The sequence below is a fragment of the Rhagoletis pomonella genome, unplaced genomic scaffold, assembly GCF_013731165.1.
Source record: "Rhagoletis pomonella isolate Grant_MI unplaced genomic scaffold, Rhpom_1.0 Rhpom_scaffold_00002, whole genome shotgun sequence".
In the NCBI taxonomy this organism is placed as follows: domain Eukaryota; kingdom Metazoa; phylum Arthropoda; class Insecta; order Diptera; family Tephritidae; genus Rhagoletis; species Rhagoletis pomonella.
Window position 1 is genome coordinate 36559507 of NW_023458556.1, and position 18337 is coordinate 36577843.

The 18337-nt window shown below is 38.0% G+C and overlaps 3 protein-coding genes across 7 annotated transcripts in view; 2 read left to right on the top strand and 1 right to left on the bottom strand.

Annotated features, from left to right (window-relative positions):
- LOC118733548 (ataxin-1) overlaps positions 1-18337 on the bottom strand; it is a 99557-nt gene that overhangs the window by 51694 nt on the left and 29526 nt on the right. The gene's annotated exons all lie outside the window — the stretch shown is intronic.
- Positions 1251-4324, top strand: LOC118733551 (uncharacterized protein CG5902). Of its 3 annotated transcripts, none has more exons than XM_036462989.1 (4): positions 1251-1680; positions 2103-2702; positions 2768-3084; positions 3539-4324. In XM_036462989.1, exons 2-4 carry the CDS (start codon positions 2425-2427, stop codon positions 3721-3723), a joined length of 780 nt encoding a protein of 259 aa, XP_036318882.1. In that variant the 5' UTR covers positions 1251-1680; positions 2103-2424; the 3' UTR covers positions 3724-4324. The 3 variants fall into 3 exon arrangements, with proteins under 3 accessions (XP_036318882.1, XP_036318883.1, XP_036318884.1); XM_036462990.1 differs by having other exon boundaries at positions 1251-1420; XM_036462991.1 differs by having other exon boundaries at positions 1291-1312.
- LOC118733549 lies at positions 7515-11257 on the top strand. 2 transcript variants are annotated; one of them, XM_036462987.1, is made up of 5 exons: positions 7515-7686; positions 7750-8092; positions 8396-8590; positions 8655-9893; positions 10222-11257. In XM_036462987.1, exons 1-5 carry the CDS (start codon positions 7627-7629, stop codon positions 10866-10868), a joined length of 2484 nt encoding a protein of 827 aa, XP_036318880.1. In that variant the 5' UTR covers positions 7515-7626; the 3' UTR covers positions 10869-11257. The 2 variants fall into 2 exon arrangements, with proteins under 2 accessions (XP_036318880.1, XP_036318881.1); XM_036462988.1 differs by lacking the exon at positions 7515-7686 and having other exon boundaries at positions 7910-8092; positions 8370-8590.

Genomic DNA, 18337 nt, shown 5'->3' on the forward strand with positions numbered 1-18337 from the left:
GACACTTTTCAGATTTTAGTCCAAAAAGATAAGGAATGAACCTACTATTTCACACTTTTCTTTAACTAAAGAAGAGTTAATTCAACGCAACACGTTTTATAGCATTTTAATTAATAATTTTACCTAAATCGTGTGCTGAAAGTGGCTGACAATAGTTCTGGTTAATTTTGGTTTTCGTTCGTTTTCCAGCGAAATATGATGGCGTAAAACCCGCTCGAAAAATCGACCTTTTTCACTCTTGTTCTTGCGTGATCTTGTGTCTTTCGTTCATGGGTTCACGAAGAAATCGGTTTCAGAAAAATACAACCCTACGTTCTGGTTGAATTCTTTTTGTTATAAAAACCCCTAACCGATTCGCGCTAGTGCATGAATGTCCCAAACCGATTCGCGCTAGTGCATTTTGATAGTTTTCAGTGTTACCAGAAGTTTCTTTAAAACTAAAATATATATGCTGCGTTTCCTTCCTCAATAATCAGGATCCGGATAAAAAATTTGCACGCAAATGCAACAAAAACGATATGATCCTGATAGATACCTGGTTCAATTTATGATCCGCTGTGTTTGATATAAGCGAAAAATTTGCTCTCAAAAATGGAACAATGCCCAGAAGTACGGGAACGCAAAAAACCACATTTCGTGCCCGGAATTTAAGAAATACTTTATATACTTTTTTATTAATACAATCAAATTTGTGAAACCTAAATTCATTTTCTAGTGTTTGAATTTAAGTGTCGATAACAAAAACCACTTGAATCAGCTATTTCTCAAATTCTGAGCAAGAAATGTGTTTTTTTGCGATCCCGTACTTGTGAACATTGTTCCATTTTTGAGAGCAAGTTTTTCGCTTCTTCTCTAATTACCAGATCCGGACGGGTTGTACGGGAAAGAACCTAATGTGACGATGGAGAAATCATGTCGCAAGATAGTTTCCACATAAAAGTAATCAGTTGTGCCGTAACGTTTTATGAATCCCACTAGTGATAATCTTATTATTAAACCTCGTTTCCCATCGAAGAATGAAATATTTAGATACTTGGCTCTGCTGCCATTTTTTTATCCTATCTTTGTTTTATCTTAGGCTTTGTTAACTTTTACACCAGAAATGACAACGCCGCCCGAAATGCGCAATCTTGTATTCTATCATTCTTGCCGTAATTGTTTGACCTCGTCTTGTTTATGTTCATTGATTTTCCTTTATTTTTCCGATATATTTTGCCAAAGATTTCTGGCAACACTGGTAGTTTTACGAAAGTCAAAAGAAGAATAACCGAAGATGAGCGATTTGGAAACGCTGTCAGCAGCAGGGAAATAAGTGCGATTTGGTTATGCTTTTAAAAGCGAAAATTACTTGGAAAAATTTACACAAATCTGCACCAAAATTGTCGGAATCTTTAGTAAAAGCGTTGGACTTGAAATTACAGTAATTTTAAAAGTGTGGAAAAGGGATAGCTCATCGGAAAATCGGCGAAAATATTGGAGGCGCTTCAGAAAAAACAAATTGCTCTAGTATCGAAACGAATGTCAAAAAAAATAGAAAATAACAAATGTGAATGTAGCGAATGGGGTGATTGTGCTGTGATCATATAAAGAAAACGATCCGTGGACTGAATGCAAAGACTACACTTTACAAGACGGGAATGGACAAGAGCTAGATGGGAGGATCGACAAACTGTCTGTTCGGTAGGCTGTCTGGTACCACAGCTAGATTTTTAGTTGTACGAGGGAGGATGTAGGGGGTCGCGTGCGTGGCTGTGCACAAAGGCCTGTGACTGATACTAAGTGATAATCGCTTGTTGAGGTCAAACGAGTATTCGTAAACAAAGCATAGTAGAACTGAATGGGCGATTTAGTCGTTGTCTTTTATTTTAATTTTATCGAACACCACCTCTGATTTTTATGTATTACATATTACGCACTACTGACGCAACTGTATTCGTAGGGTACAGATTTTAATTGGTCGACGATCAAATTTACGTTTAAGGAGTTGGACCCTTTATTTTTCCTCCGCTAAAAATATAGTATACAAAAATAGGATAAGATTGAATGGCATGCACATAAAACATATACGTTTTGTTCTAACATAATATTTTTCTTATTTTCAGGTTAAATCTTTTTAGATTCACATCATCAAGTTGCGCACTGCCATTAATACTAGAGATCTTAGGGATAGACAAATTAAAAATTAGTCCTGCAACAAACAAGCGGATCCTGGTATCAGTATCAGTGTGAATCTGCGTCCATAATAAAATTAAGATTAAATAGTAATAGATACATTAAAACCTATACTGAATCCCTGCAGTCCACATTGGGTCAGAGCAAAACAAATAGCAACGAGCAAAAATACAAATTTAGTTTTGTAATAGGCATACATATAACGCACTAAAACAAGGCAGATACTGGAACAAGACAAGAACCAAGTACAATATGTCAAATAACTACCAACACCACAACAATTACCGTGGATCAGGTACATCACAAATGAATGGACTACGGCCGCATCACCTGCAGAACGGTGATTGTGGTGATGATGGTGACTGCTATCGCCGCGGTGGTGGCTCAAGTCGACACACAAATGGCTACAGCGTAAAACCATTAGGTAATGTTGCGGTGCCTGACATGTGTACATTTTGTTTCGAGGTGCTAGACTGTGAGCTTAATAATTTAGAGGGTCCTGGGACACCCAAGTTTACAAATGATGCTTAGTAAGTGTATGTCAAATAGAATCTCGCGAGTGGATTTTAATAATTTTATATTGACACTTTTATAGCCCATTATTTGTTACTTGGAAAACAGGACGCGACAAGCGATTACGTGGTTGTATTGGCACTTTTAGTGCTATGCATTTGCACAACGGGCTACGCGAATATGCACTAACGAGTGCTTTGAAAGACTCGCGTTTTGCCCCCATCGCCAGGGAAGAGCTGCCCAAATTGACTGTGTCTGTTTCGATTTTGCAGAATTTCGAAGAAGCACACGGGTATCTCGATTGGACATTAGGCGTACATGGCATACGTATTGAGTTTTTTAATGAACGTGGGTGCAAAAGGACTGCCACTTATTTGCCGCAAGTAGCAACTGAACAAGGTATATTCAAAATGTTTAATAAACTTAATCGATATCTTAGTCGCCTTACAAACATGTTTTGGAAATTTGTCGATCTAAAGTTGGTTTACCTATAACATCAATTCTTTAAAAGAAAATTAAGAACTATGTATTTCTGATGTAAAAAAATATATATGTATGTGTATGTGCATATGTACATACATGTATCGTCGATGTTTTTGCAAAACCGCCCATCGACCAGTTGCAAAACCGCCTAAATCGCCGTTGTAGTAAAAATGAGATTTACTAACCCTGAGCTCCAGGCATCGAGATTTATGCAATACAAATCATTTTGCTCTATAGCACATTGCATTTAGTAATAGTTTAGTTTGTATGTCACATTTCTTTTAATATTTCAAAAGCGTTGATATTTAATATGTATAAATATATATATTTTTTTAATGAACTAAACGCTTTATTTCCTTCTGGTGCGCAGGTTGGGATCAAACCCAAACTATTGACTCTCTACTCAGGAAGGGGGGATACCGTGCAGCAATCACCCCAGAAACCCGAAAATCAATCAAATTGACGCGTTATCGTTCGCAGGAAATTCAAATGAATTACAAAGAGTATCGTGAAGTGTTGGAGCGTCGGGCACTATACGGCAAAGTACAATGCTAACAAACACCGAAAACGCGACTATACCAACAACAACAGCAGAAACAACAGCAACGCAAACAGTGTCAGCTACAACAGAAACAACAACAAAAACAAAATCACACTAATATGGTAGTATTTCAAAACCACAATTTAAAAAACAGCATAAACACGGGAAATACGTTGGTGTCCAACAATGCCAACTACAGCCACAACAAGAAATACCTACTATACTATATAATAGATATTATCATTATTATAATTCTTATTATATATAGTTTGCTAGCAATGCTAGCCACAAAAAAAAACAACAAAAATAATAATTACGGAAGACATTAGCAGCTATAGCGTCATTAATAATCGCGTTTTCCAAACAATAATAATTTAATGAAAGAAGAAAAACAAAAAATTATGCATACATATTTATATATGTATATGTAAAGTTGAAATAATCAAAAATCAAATTTTAATGCTAATTAAATTACTAATATATTATTAATTGTATTTGTAAGGCGGATGGTTAATATTATCCACTTAGCGATGACGTGCTTCTAAATACTAATACATATTAACTTTTAATGAAGTATAATTTGCAATAAATTGAAATATCAATAGCTTTTTTAAATAATTTTTTCCCCAGTTATTGGAACCAATTTGAATTTTTTAGGAACTAATGAAAAGAGTTCATATTTCGCTCAGAGTATTTCTTACAAAGGCAAAATTAGCTGCTTACAAGAATTTTGAAGAAAAAAAATATTCTCAATGAGAGTATATATAATAGATTTTATCAGTTTTTAATAAGTGTTTCCTTTTCGTTTAAGAAACTTGCAATTTGTTTTATTCGTTGCAGCACTTATGTGCCAAATTAATAATTATTATTTTATCGTTCGAAAAAACTGAGTTTTGAATACAATTTTTTATTTAAATCTTCTACTATTTGTTGAGAATTTTATTTCACCCGTAAAATTGCTCTCAATGCGTTGTTTTTACCTTTAAGACAGCATTTAAGTAAAAAATTTTCTCTTGATCAATCCTAAAATTTAGTGAAATTAATGTTGTAAGCGATTTTTAGGAAATAAATAAAACACTAAAGCGAATGGTTTTGATTTCTTTGTGGATGCACCGTTTTAGCAAATCGAAGAAGAATTTCTTTAGCAAACTGTTTTGATACTGATTTGTGGCATAAAAATCCTCTAAAGAGTGACGTACAAATAAAAAAAAAAAATCCGTCACCCTTTGTCCACTTTAGTTTGCCGCGGAGTGACTTTTTTTAGTGTCGTTTCGTCTAAAAATTACACTGAAGATGGCACAACGCCTGAACTAATTTGTCTCAAAACCAAACTTGTCGGGAGATCAGCCAACGCCCAAAAGGTCCTAAAAAGTTTATAGAAAATGCTTTTGGAATGACAGTGGTCGCCCAGTCGGGGAGAAGTTCTTCATAATGTTTTTACCCTGTAGTTAATTCACTTTATCTGGTTTTTCAGAAAACATATAAAATAATAAATAAATAAATAACTATTCAGCTAAATGTATAAACTCCAATACTAACAACACACTTTTAACGCGTAATAAAATAAAATTTTCTAAAACACTGCGCTGGAAGTTGAGATAGTTATTTTTTATCTTTTTTTACGTCATAAGAAATCCGTTTCTGAAATTCCCGTTTCCTTTTCTGTTCTCTTTCACAATAGCGAATGAAACATGGCAGAAATGTAAGTTATGAATGAAATGATGGCCGGAAGCATGAACCAATTATAATTTAGATCATGGGCCGGAAGTATAAACTTCGAGACCACTGAGAAAATTAAACTAACCTAATACGGATTTTTACACTAAAAATAATATAATTTTATTCATCTGAGAAATACATATTAAGGCTCTCGAAATTATTCGAATAATTCGGTTATTCTAAAAACCACTTTTCTAAAACTCTTGATAGTTTTGGGTACGAGCAAAATGTATTCAACAAAGTGTGATTGATTTTGACATTGCTCTCATAAGAAACAGGCTATAATGTCAAACTAAAATAAATTCTTAACCCATTTGAAATTTTTTTTTTTCAAATTTGAATTTGTTTCAAAAAAGGTTACACACAAATTTTTCAGCAACAAATTTTCTTAATAAACATGAAATTGTTAAGACCCCGCAAACACCCCGCAAACATATTCTGAGCGTTCAGAATATATGAGTCCGAAAGGTGTCCTAGGTAGGTAAGAAATATGAGTTTCAAAAACAAAAAATTTTTTACTCTTATATGAATCTTTTAGGATTCATATATGAGCCAAGTTATGAGCCAGCACCTTGTGCCAATATAAAAACAATAAAGATTTGAAATTTATATCTAAACTTGTTTATACAGAAATTGAAAATAATTAGAAAACAAAAAATGAACAAAATTTAGCTTCAGCTGCTGCTATTGAATGCATGTTGGAATGTGTATATGCATGTAAGTATGTATGTATGTTATTTGCAAGGACTTTTTGCGGAATGCCTTTGCAAATATAGTGAGTTGAATAAGACTCAAAGAGCAACCTAAAATAAGAGTCCGAATGTAGCAATTTATGAGGCCGATAAGGGTATCAAAAAGAGTCATATATGAGGCCAAAACTTGTTTTAAAAGAGTCCAAAATGAGCTGTATATGAGGCCAATAAGAGTCCAATATGACTCATATTGAGGCTAATTTGATGTATGAATTTAAGCTCATATAAGTCGACATTCGTAGGAAGGGAAACACACTCATATCGGACTCTTAAATGAGCTCATTATGAGCGTAATTGCTCCGAAATAGGACTCCTTAAAGACTCATTTATGACTCCAAATGTTTGCTGGGTAAAGAAGATTTACGCTACCTGAACTCAACAGCTGATCGAAAATATTGACGCCGCTTATATTAAATTCAACGCCGCTTTGCCAGGAGGCAGTTGCAAACAAATTTATTATATTTTATATTACTGATGTGATTAAGTAACTAAAATATTTTATAATAATACCACGTTTCTAAATATATATATTTTTTTAGATGTTTGCTATATAAATTATACACTGTTTAATTCATTACAACATTGAACGATGTTTTCAAAACGGCGGCAGCTCAGCGTTGAATTCTAAGTACCATCGGCGCAATTATCTCTATTTATTGCAATTTCATTTGTTTACATTTATCAGCTATTTATTTGACAGCATATTCATCAAGCCGTTTCTAAGACGTAAAGCTGATGCCAGATAAAACTTTGTAGCTTTGCGTGACATTTATAACTTTGCCAGCAAAGCGCCAGACGCAAAGGGTATGCCACAATGAACGCAAAGAAAACAATTTTGTACTGCTTTTTTACTCGTCAAAATTGATGTGGATTTTATATATTTTACTTTAAAAATATCACCAATGTAATTAAGTTTTATGTTTCTACATGAACACTCGAATTTGGACGAAATAAAATAAATATTAAACCGGTTGATTGTCAAAGCGCGCAAAAAGATGGGAGTTGGCCATCTTTTCGTTTCGCTCTGCAGCGTCAACGATCTATGTGGCGTGCTTTGTGCATTTTCATACAATTCATCTTATCTGTCAAAGCGAATCTGTCACGTAAAGCGAAGCAAAAGTTTTATGTTGCATCAGCTTAATTGTTGGGTCCAACAGTTGCCAGCAGTTTCGTAGCTGTTGAGCTAAACAGCTACGTCTTATGAACGCGCCCAATATGTATTGAAAAAGTGACATTTACAGATGCAAATACATATCGTGTAAGAACACCTTTAGAGAAAGAACCTAAAATAAATAAAGCATGAACGATAAGTCGATAAGCCTACATTTGTCAAACAGCTGATACACATTTATCCCGATAGTGAATTTTGGAACGTGTTTAAGGTTTGTTTTTAATTAGATCAAAGGACGAAAATTTTAAAGGCTCATTAAACATAAATTAACATAAATGCCCACCCGACCATATAAACAAAATGTTCAGGCTGAAAGCCTGAAGCACATAGCACAGGTAAATAATAGTGAATAAATACGTACATCGATTCACAAGTACTTAATAAAAATTGCTTTTTAGAACAATAAGACTGCAACAAGTAATTTATCACAAGAACGAGAACGCTCAACCAAAACTGCTGCCGTCGATGCCCTAGATAGACTGCTACTGTATAGTTCCGATGAACTGAAGCTACGAGAAAGGCATTGTCTTTTTCCTGCTTTCAATGTGGGCCAAACGCCATTAAATGACCTTAGTGAATTAAGCCTGCATCTGAAATGCAAAGTTTCAATGCCAAGTGCAGTATATATAGCTGACAAGCACTGTGAGCGTGTGGATATATGCCATCGACGCACAATGGCACGGGAGATTTACAGAAAACGTTTGCATATTTCTCGGACACGCTACCAGACGGGTCAGAAAAGTAAGTCAAAGATAAAACCTGTGTTCGTATGGAATAGTGGCTTATGTCGCGAAGCTGGTTTTAGTATATTGCGGCATTCACTTTATTCTTTAAACGACAACGAAAGTTTTGATGGGACTTATCTAATAAGAATATTGTCTGGCTAGTATCAGAACTATTTCTTGCACATTTATTTGCCAGAAGTTCTTCAACGGCTATACTAAAGCCAGCCTTTCGACATTAGCTACTATTCCATACACAGAAATATTGTTCTTATTTAAATTATTTATTTATCAAGGAATTGCATTTTACATACATATGTAGATAAAAAATTAAAAACCAATGAAAAAGAAGGAAGCTTTCATACATCCTTTTTCGACTTGGCCCGACGCTTAGATTGTAATCCCGATCCGTATTTTCATGGAAGCTACGATTACTACTATTCTGGAGGAAATCTTTGTATATTGGACGACGGTGAACATGTGTTACATGTAGATAATAACAAATTAAATAATTTGAGTGAGTAATGCCCTACTATAAGCTATTAAGAATGGTTAACTAAGTATGTATTTTTTCCACGCAGATGTTGGAATTTTGCCAAAATTTAAGAGCTTTGCTGGCAGTTTTTTAGATCCTATATGCTCACAACAGGTAGACACAGAAGAAGAAATTTTTGAGGTGCGCGCCATACAGAACCTACGAAAAGATTGTCCAAACTCTTTTGCTGTGCGGCAACGAAACATGATAACGCTATATAAATTTCTTCCCACAGGAGCAGCCAAAGCACTAACACGTTTTAAAACTAGTTCCACGCCTTTCATTAGCTTTGCACAGTCGCCTATTGATTACAGTACCTTCATAATTACCTCAATGAAGCAAAGTATTCGGGTGTATGACATTAATGCGTCTACACCTATACTTTCGGCCACCCATAATGTATGTAAAAAAGAAGATATCATGAGGGCGAGTTGGAACATGATAAGACCTTGGCAGGGTCAGACATTTTTGTATGCCAACGAAAAGAAATTATTCATGTTAGATACACGAACCTGTCCAGAGCAATGGTTGAAAAGTAGCTGTGGCTACGCCACTCAGGATTATAAATGTGATTTTATATCATCAATTGCCAAAAGTGAATTTAGAGACTTGGCATATGTAGCGACAAACCATAAGTTGCACTGCTTAGATTTACGTTACTTAGGAGGCGATATTGAATCGGGAGATGGTGCATTATGTCGCTGGACTCATCAGTTACAATATGCCCCTGCTTTTATTGATAATTTCCGCTTTGGTGGCGTAGAACTTATTGCTCTTAGTAGTGCGTTAGCAGATGATATTTGCATTTGTGAACTTACCCGCAATCATTCAGCGCAAAGCGTTGATAAAGAAGATTCTATCGTAGATGAATCGGTGGGAAAGAGGCAATCGAAGAAGAGTGTGTATAAATCATATTGTCTGCCATACCAACCATCAACACTGGAGGAAGCTTACCAACAAGCTCGGATCGCAGGCAAATGTTTGCAGCCCGATGCTGACTTGCCATCGCGTATAGCCCGTTGTACAACTGGCCTGACCTTCTTCGACACTGAAACGTTCTCGGAATGTATTGGTGAGGAAGATTGTGACACTTTTGCTTTGTTACTCACATCAAATTCGATTGGTGATGTGTATGCACGTCGGTTGATCGCGAATGATACGCTAGAGCCAGATACTCGTTCGAAGGCTGAAAATGAGGGTGAACATACAATGCATGCGTATGCGAATGGTGTTTGCCAACTCACGCAGCCAAAATTAAATTGTACAGAAGTTGTCAATTTAAAAGGTAAATCGATTTCAAAAGCTGTATGTACCATGGTATGTACTAGCTACATACATATCGATAATCCACTCACAAAAAATTAAGAAAAAAAGAAACAAACCCCTAAAGTGTCTCATGTCTCTAACCCTTGTCTAATCCAAGCCCCATCCTTACTAAAGCAAGTAGAGAACGTTACCAAAATAAGCAGTAAGGATTAGAGACATGACACACTTAACAGCTGTGCCTTTTGTTTATTGTCATTTTACAGAAAACCATCGATATGAGATTTGTGTTTCAAAATTTCAACACTTAAGACATACTTACTTAAAACTTATTTCATTACTTTTTGCAGGTATGCGCAAAGTTTTCCGCTGCAATGCGCTTAGCGCCCCACTCAATTCTGAAGAAGATAAAAGAGATGAAAAAGAGGAAATACCACCTAAACGGCGTGGCTTTGGACGTTGGCAAAAATCAATACAAACGTTACATTCCTATAAAGACGCTTTAGTACAAGATTTACTTTCAATATGGGATATTGAATTCGAGGATGATAAAAATGATATGTCATACTCTCGTATGAAGAAAGGGCTGGGTGCAAAAGTTGATCCTGAAAACATTGTGAGCTCATGGTTGGATACAAATATCAAAGCAGAGGAAAAGCCCCAGCAAACGCAACCTGAGCAACTCCCTAAATCTGCTACTTCAGCTATCAATCAGCAATTCGGTTCGTTGAATTCCACTGTTGTATCAATGGTTCATGCTCCATGTGCCGATGTTACTGAGTCTATTAAAATGGAAACTTCTTTTCATTTGGAAGCCGATTTTGTTGACCGAAACAACTCATTTTTGGACGAATTTATGCCGGCAGAACATTCAACGCAACTAACTAATAGTGTATTTAATATGCCTGGTTCACCGACTGAACAGGAGGAATTTATATCACTGAAACCTAAACCAAAACCGGTGAAAAAGAAGTCCAAATATGTGAAAGGCTTTTAATGAATGGCTTTTTGGTGAAAATCCTCGCATTAAATACACATTTATTTGTATAGAATACGTACATACGCACATAAACAATTTTACCAGTTTTGACTACTTTTCTTTTGATTTTTTTAAGGTTCATTATTTTTATATATGTAAAAGTATAGCTCTTTATCTAAGAAATACCATATAAATCTAAATTTCAGACTTTGTACAAAAATTATAAAAATTCAACAAACCTTCCATCCCAATTCCATGCATCTTAATTTTAATTTCTAGAATAATTTTTTGTATGGAAAAGAGTGCATAACACCGTCAGCACAAAAATTATCACAAATCAACGCGATTTTTTAGAAACTAAAAACTTACAATTTATACTAGAATTAAATGAGCTATAAAACTGCATACCAAAAATTATTCTTGAACTTAAAATTAAAATGCTTGAATTGGGATGAAAAGTTTGTGGAATTTTTCTAATTTTTGTACAAAGTCTGAAATTTAGATTTATATGGTATTTGTTAGATAAAGAGCTATACTTTTATATAAAAATAATGAACCTTTAAAAAAGCAAAAGATAAGTAGTGAAAACTGGTAAAAATGTTGATGTGCTATCTTTTGGGGGTATATGTATAACATTTACAACATTTAGAAAACACATTTTACATATACTCAAAGCGAATTTATACAAGGTGGTGTTACTGGCGAATTTAGATTTTGGCCGCGGTCCTTCTGAATATCAAAATAATGGGTTTGTTGTAAACAAGGCGAATTCATAATACAACAAACACATCTTTTTGACATACAGAAGGACCGCGGCCAAAAATATTTGTATCATGGTAACACCATGTTCATACTTTTCAAATTTTGTTTATTTTGATTTTTTTTACTACGTTCAAAATACTTTTGTATGGCACATACATACGATAATTTCGCCTTAAAAAATTCATTGTAACATACGATAAAATATACAGTAAATTTTTGGCGTAACTATAGGGATTTTAGCTGTAATATGTTACCAGAGGCAAAACTGTGGGGTGTAGAACAAATTTTCATCAAAAAGTAAATTTCGAGAAAAATGCTACTTACGATAATTACGCGCAAAGGCGTTAAAAAAGGAGGCGATACTCTTCAATTTTTATATGAAAATTGAAGTCGGTGTTTTTTTTTTGCTTAAAACATGTATTTTTGAAGTGATTCCGTTGCCTTACTTTATTTATTTACATATCCATATGTATATATAATTCCATTACCTTATTTTATTTACTCAAACTAATAAAAGTCGAGATTTAGAGTCCGACCGATTAATCGGCATCGGAATCGGCTAGTATCGGCACAAAATTGAGAAACGGCATCGGCCTTTTTTCGCCGATTATTTGGAATTTCTTTTCATATGTTTAGGGGAAGCCACAGACAGCAGCCAACATCAAAAAACATTTGCAGACAGCTCACAAAAAAGCATTTTTTTGGTTGAAGGTGTTTCACGTTTTTTCCATACAAAAGTATGTTCGACAATTTTCTTTTATATGGAGGACACTGCCAGCAAAAAAATTGCTAAACATTAACGAGATTTTATATAGCAGCTTGAAACTTGCACTCCATTATACTCGAATTAAATGGCCTACAAAAAAAAAAACTGCATACCAAAATTCTGATTAAAAAATTTTGCTGCAAATAAGCAGATTTTTTTTTAATTTTTGTACAAAGTTTGAAATCTGAATATATATGGTGTTTGTTGTATACCAGCTAGACTTTTATAAAAAATAATAAACATTAAATAAACAAAAGGCAAATGCCAAATGCCAAAAACATATAAAAAAAAGGTTCTTATGTAATTTACATAAATGTGATATATGTAAGTACATATATTTTTATACATACATACAAACTTCCCAAATATGGCGAAGATATGTACATATGTTTCTTTTCATCCATGGTGGAATAATTATTACACCATGCTTTTCATCTATCTTTTTGTATACCAACTGTATGAATTCATAAAACTTTGATTGCGTTTTCCCACAAAATTGATATTTTTAAATACTTCGTTCCCACTGGGCAACCTTACCTTACCTTACGAGGTAAGCCATGTTTTCTTTAAGTTTTTAGTACCAAAATTGTTGTTGTTGTTGTTGTTGTAGCGGCACTACTAAGCCCCGCCTGTTTCGGGTCAACTTTTAATCATTATCGTCAAGCACAACTAACGGTAGGCCCAGGAAACGAGCTGTTTCGATGGGGTCGGACCAAAGGGAGAGAGGTGTTAGTTGAGTCGGATTGAGCTGGCATGTGAAGAGGTGGTTGGTGTCGTGGGGGGAGTCTCCACATGCCGGGCACTCATTTTGGATGTTTGGGTCGAGTCTGGACAGGTAGCTGTTTAGGCGGCTACAATATCCAGACCGTAACTGAGCCAGGGTAACGCGGGTCTCTCTAGGTAACTGAAGCTCCGTCTCTTCCACAGGTGGTGATTGGGCTCCGATAACGACATTCCTAGGCCGGGAGTCGAGGTAGGTGGAGACAGACTCCCTATGAATGTCGTTAATCGCTCGTCTGTACGTCATTGGGTCCAGTGGTTGGTCTGTGTAGGTCTGGACTGCGTCCTTGTACATGAATAGGTGCCCCCTGACGTGCCTGGGCGGAGGCTCCTCCTCCAGCAGTGGTCTGTTGGGGTGTTCACTTCTGTGACACCCCACAAGAAACTGCTTACAGAGCATCTTGTTGTGTTCCCTTACGGGGAGCACTTGGGCCTCACTGTGTAGGTGATGCTCAGGCGTCATCAGAAGGCACCCGGTCGCTGTCCGGAGTGCGGCGTTCTGACAAGTCTGTAGCTTCGTCCACTGCGTCCAACTAGTCCCCGGCGTCCAAACTGGCGCAACATAATTTAGAACCGGCCGGCCAATTGCCTTGTATGTTGCCAACAACGTTTCTTTGTCTTTGCCCCAAGTGCTGCCGGCGAGCGACTTGAGGACCTTGTTGCGGCTCTGTACTTTGTTGACAACTGCGGTTGTGTGCGCGGAGAAAGAGAGCAGGCTATCAAAGGTAACCCCTAAAATTTTCGGGTTGTTCACCGTCGGTATTGGTGTGCCGTCGACGTGAATGCCTAATTCAAGCCTGACCTCCTTCGTCCAGGTGGTGAAGAGGGTCGCCGTTGATTTCGTTGGGGAGAGGGTTAGGCTCCTTGCAGTGAAGAAGCGAGAAAGGCTGGAGAGATAGCCGTTTACTTTTGAGCAGAGGTCATCAATTCCATTCCCAGACGCCAAAATCGAACAGTCATCAGCGTAGGAGATCAGGGAAACTCCTTCAGGTGGCTGGGGGAGTTTCGAGATATAGTTAAAAAGTAAGGGGGAGAGAACACCACCTTGTGGAACCCCTTGTTTTATTCTTCTAGGTTTCGAGGTTTGATCTCTGAAGATTACTGATGATTGCCGACCACTCATATAATTCGCCGACCATCGCTTCAGTCCCTGTGGGAGAGAGGAGGCCTCAATGTCTTCTAGCAGCGTGGAATGGCAGACGGTGTCAAACGCCTTTGACAAGTCCAGTGCTACTAGGACAGTTCTCTCACAGGGGCGGTTTCGATTTAGGCCGCGGGTTATCTGGGTGTTTATGGCGTTAAGTGCTGTTGTTGTGCTGTGCACTTTACGGAAGCCATGCTGATGTTTCGCTGGGGTTAGGTGGCAGGTGAAGTATGGGAGCAGCAGGGCCTCAAGTGTCTTCGCGACCGGGGAAAGGAGCGTTATCGGGCGATAAGAGTCTCCTCTGTTGGCGGGCTTCCCCGGTTTCAGCAGTGGGACCACTCTCCCTGATTTCCACACATCAGGAATGATGAGAGTGGTCATAGACAAATTGAGGACCTCCGTGAGGTATGCTACCCCCACAGGCCCCAAATGTTTCAACATCAGCATACAGATTCCGTCGGGTCCAATGGCTTTGGAGGCTTTCGCCTTCCCGATGGCCCCCCTTTACTTCACCGCTGGTGAAAACAAGTGGTGCATCGTTTTTGGGCAGTTTGTGCAGCCTCCTGGTCACTCGACGTTTGGCCTTGTCTACCGAAGGATGCAGTGTGAATTGCCGACTGAAATAGTTCGCGCATTTCTTCGGGTCCGATGAGGCGTGACCTTCGAATGAAATTTCCACTCTGTCATCACGCTTCGTCGGGTTGGACAAGGACCTCACGGTTGACCAGAGCTTACTCACACCAGAGGTGAAGTTACAGGCATTCAAGTGCTCTTCCCACTTTGTCCGCTTGTGTTGATTTACCAGTTGCCGAATCTCCAAATTAAGTTCCCTCAAGCGAGGGTCCCCGGGGTCGACCTGGCGTAGGTGGTCACGCTCATTTGCTAGTACAGCTGCTTCAGCCGGGAAATTTGGGCGGACTTCCGCGATGCGTCCGGACGGTATGAAGCGAGCTGCTGCGGCTGTGACTACCTTGCGGAACTGGCGTTCGCCAGCATGTACGTCTGTGGGTGTGGGGAGGGCGGCGAAGCTGCTCTCGGTAACTTCCGCGAAGCCGTTCCAATCAGCTTTGTTGAAGTTGGTGTAGGTTCGGTGATCCGCGGGAGCAAAGTCGGTGGGCTTATTGATCGAGATGATTATGGGCAGATGGTCTGATGCTAACGTAAGCATAGGTCGCCATGATATGCTATTTATCAGACCAGCGCTAGCAATTGTTACGTCTGGCGAGCTGCTGCAGCTGCCCACAATCCTGGTGGGGGCGTCGTCGTTCATGGTGCAGAATGTCGAATCGTCTATCTGCTCAGCCAAACTGTTTCCCCTCCGATCATTGGCCAGGCTTGAGTGCCAAAGATCGTGGTGCGCATTGAAGTCACCTACTACCAATCGGTTTTCGCCTCTGAGTAGCGCACCTATGTCAGGGAGATATCCAGCCGGGCAGCAGGTGACAGGGGGTATGTACACGTTAAATATTTCGAGCTCGACATCGCCTGACCGGACAGCTATGCCCTGACATTCTAGGGTAGTGTCCCTTGGGTCGATGTCTTCTTCGATTAGCCGATACTGCACTGTGTGGTGTAGAATGAACGCTAGTCCACCACCATTATCTCGCTCGCGATCTTTACGGAGCACATTGTAGGCGGCGCAACCCAACAGAGTTGAGTTGCTGTGCAACTTCGTTTCTTGGACCGCAGCTATCAATATGCCGTGCCGACCCATGAAGACTGCTATCTCCTCAATCTTGCTCTGGAGTCCGTTGCAGTTGAGTTGGAGTACGTTTATGTGCCTTGGGAGGCTGGTCGCGATACGGGGGGTCAGAGAAGTGTGGGGCCTACCTTGGGCCTGTTGCGCCTGACGCAGTTGCTGTTGCAGCCTGATGGTAGGTGGCTGCGATATGGGCGTTGTTGTTTGCGTCGGCGGTGCACTACAGCAAGGGGCGCTGTAGTTTGTAGTCCATTCGCGAGTGGTGCGTAGACCAGAACATAGCCGGAAGTGACACCAGCCAAGGCATGTGTTGCATTTGACTGATGTCACATTCCGGTATATTCTGTTCTGGCACACGGATCAGATGGTGTGGGCAACCAGTAGCTGCTGGTTGGCTCGCGCTCGCGAGTGGGACCGGCCGGTAGGTTGTGTGGGAGGGGTGTGTTGGGAGGTTTGCTGTTGCTCAGGGGAGCTTCTAGGGGCCGTGCAGGCTCTTCGGGTGCTAGGTCGCACCCGTGCATTACGCGAGTGGGTAGCCGTGGAGGCTGATTGTGCCATTTGGCTTGAGCAACAGGGAGCCACAAAGTTTGTGGTCCACTCCCGGTGAGACCTAAGGCCAGACCAGGTTCTTAGGTGACTCCACCCGTTGCAGGAGTTGCACCTAACCGAAGTGGAGTTCGGGTGGAGTCGATTCTGGCAAACACAGCAGAAGTAAATTTCAGGTCCGGGGTTGGGCTCTACGCCCGCCCGGAGAAGAAGGATGCGGAGAAATCCGGCTGCAAGGTATTGCTCCATGGACGGATAATGATTAATGGGTATCGCCGATCTAGACGGGGTTAGATCGCCGAAACAACAGCCCTTGGTCGGGTGAAACCCGAGTCATTCCGGTACGTAGAACCGGCTGTCGTGGGAATGAGTACCAAAATTGTCATCATGACCAATGTCATCTACACAGAGAAATTTTCGTTTTCAAATTTGTATAGAATGTTTTACTGTTAAAAATGTTTTGACCCAGGTTTTGCACCTATAATATTTGTTTTAGTTTTGAGAATGGAAATTTTTGATATCAGGTTTCAAACTTTTGATTTTAGTTTGCAACACGCACATTTTCGGAACACTTTCTAAAACCTTCGTTTAATATTTCACAGTGAGCGTGCTCAAATTGAATTTCAAAATAATCGTTTGATATTTTAAAATGTGAATTTTTAAAATGATATTTAAAACGCTCAATTGTTTTATGACAATGAGCATATTTAAGTGGGATTCTAAAATGTTCGTTTGAAGTTTAAAAATTAGTATTTTATTTTTTTATGTTATTTTGATAACTTTAACAAAACTCGCTTTTTGAAAATTATATCTTTAATATTTGGAAGTATACAATTATCAGGTATGTTTTCGATATGAGTATGTACCACTTTTTTTGTAAAAAATTTGAAAACAGATATTAGTTTATAATTTATAATTTTATTTTTTCAAAGATATATGTACATATGCATTTAACATTAAATACTAAACAATTGACACAAATTAAATAGGTTTATATTTAAGGTAAGATTTTCCAATGTTAATACAGTCAATCAATAAAGTTTAGGTAAAGAGTGTTTTTTCAAATACGGGCAACTGTTTATTAAATATTTTATTTTTCGCTAATTTTGTATAAAAATATGTTTAATTCTACAACAAACACCCCAAGAATCAGTGCTCCAAACCTTGTGCCAAATTAAAGAAAATTCCGGAAATTTTCATTCAAATATTGCACTTTTTATTTACACTCTTTAGAAAAAAGTTGAGTATGCAGCTTTTTAGCCCATTCAATTTTAGTGTATCTAATAAAGTGCAAGTCTGATGTAGCTAGGACTTGCCATTGATTTTTGGCAATTTTTTGTTTTGTTGACAGTGTCGCTCATTTTCTCCATATAAAATAGTTTTCGAAAATTTTATATGTTTACTGATTTTGTGAATTAATACATTTATTTTTAATTTTTATGGAATTTTTATGCATCGGCCGATTCTTTCCCCATTAGACGATTAATCGGCATCGGCATCGGTACCTGAAAAAAATTGAAATCGGTCGGACTCTATCGAAATTACTCTATACGAAAAATTTATGTGCATATATACATATGTACATACATATATATTTATGTATGTACATATCATGATTCAATAATACTGAATCATGTGTACATACATATACATATATAATGAAAGTTACATGTGATTGCTTTTTTTTATTTATGTGTATATATGTAGAGTGGGAGATTAATAGTAATCTTATACATATGTAAATAAGTAAATTATAGTTATTACAAAATAACAAAACACAAATGTTTTTT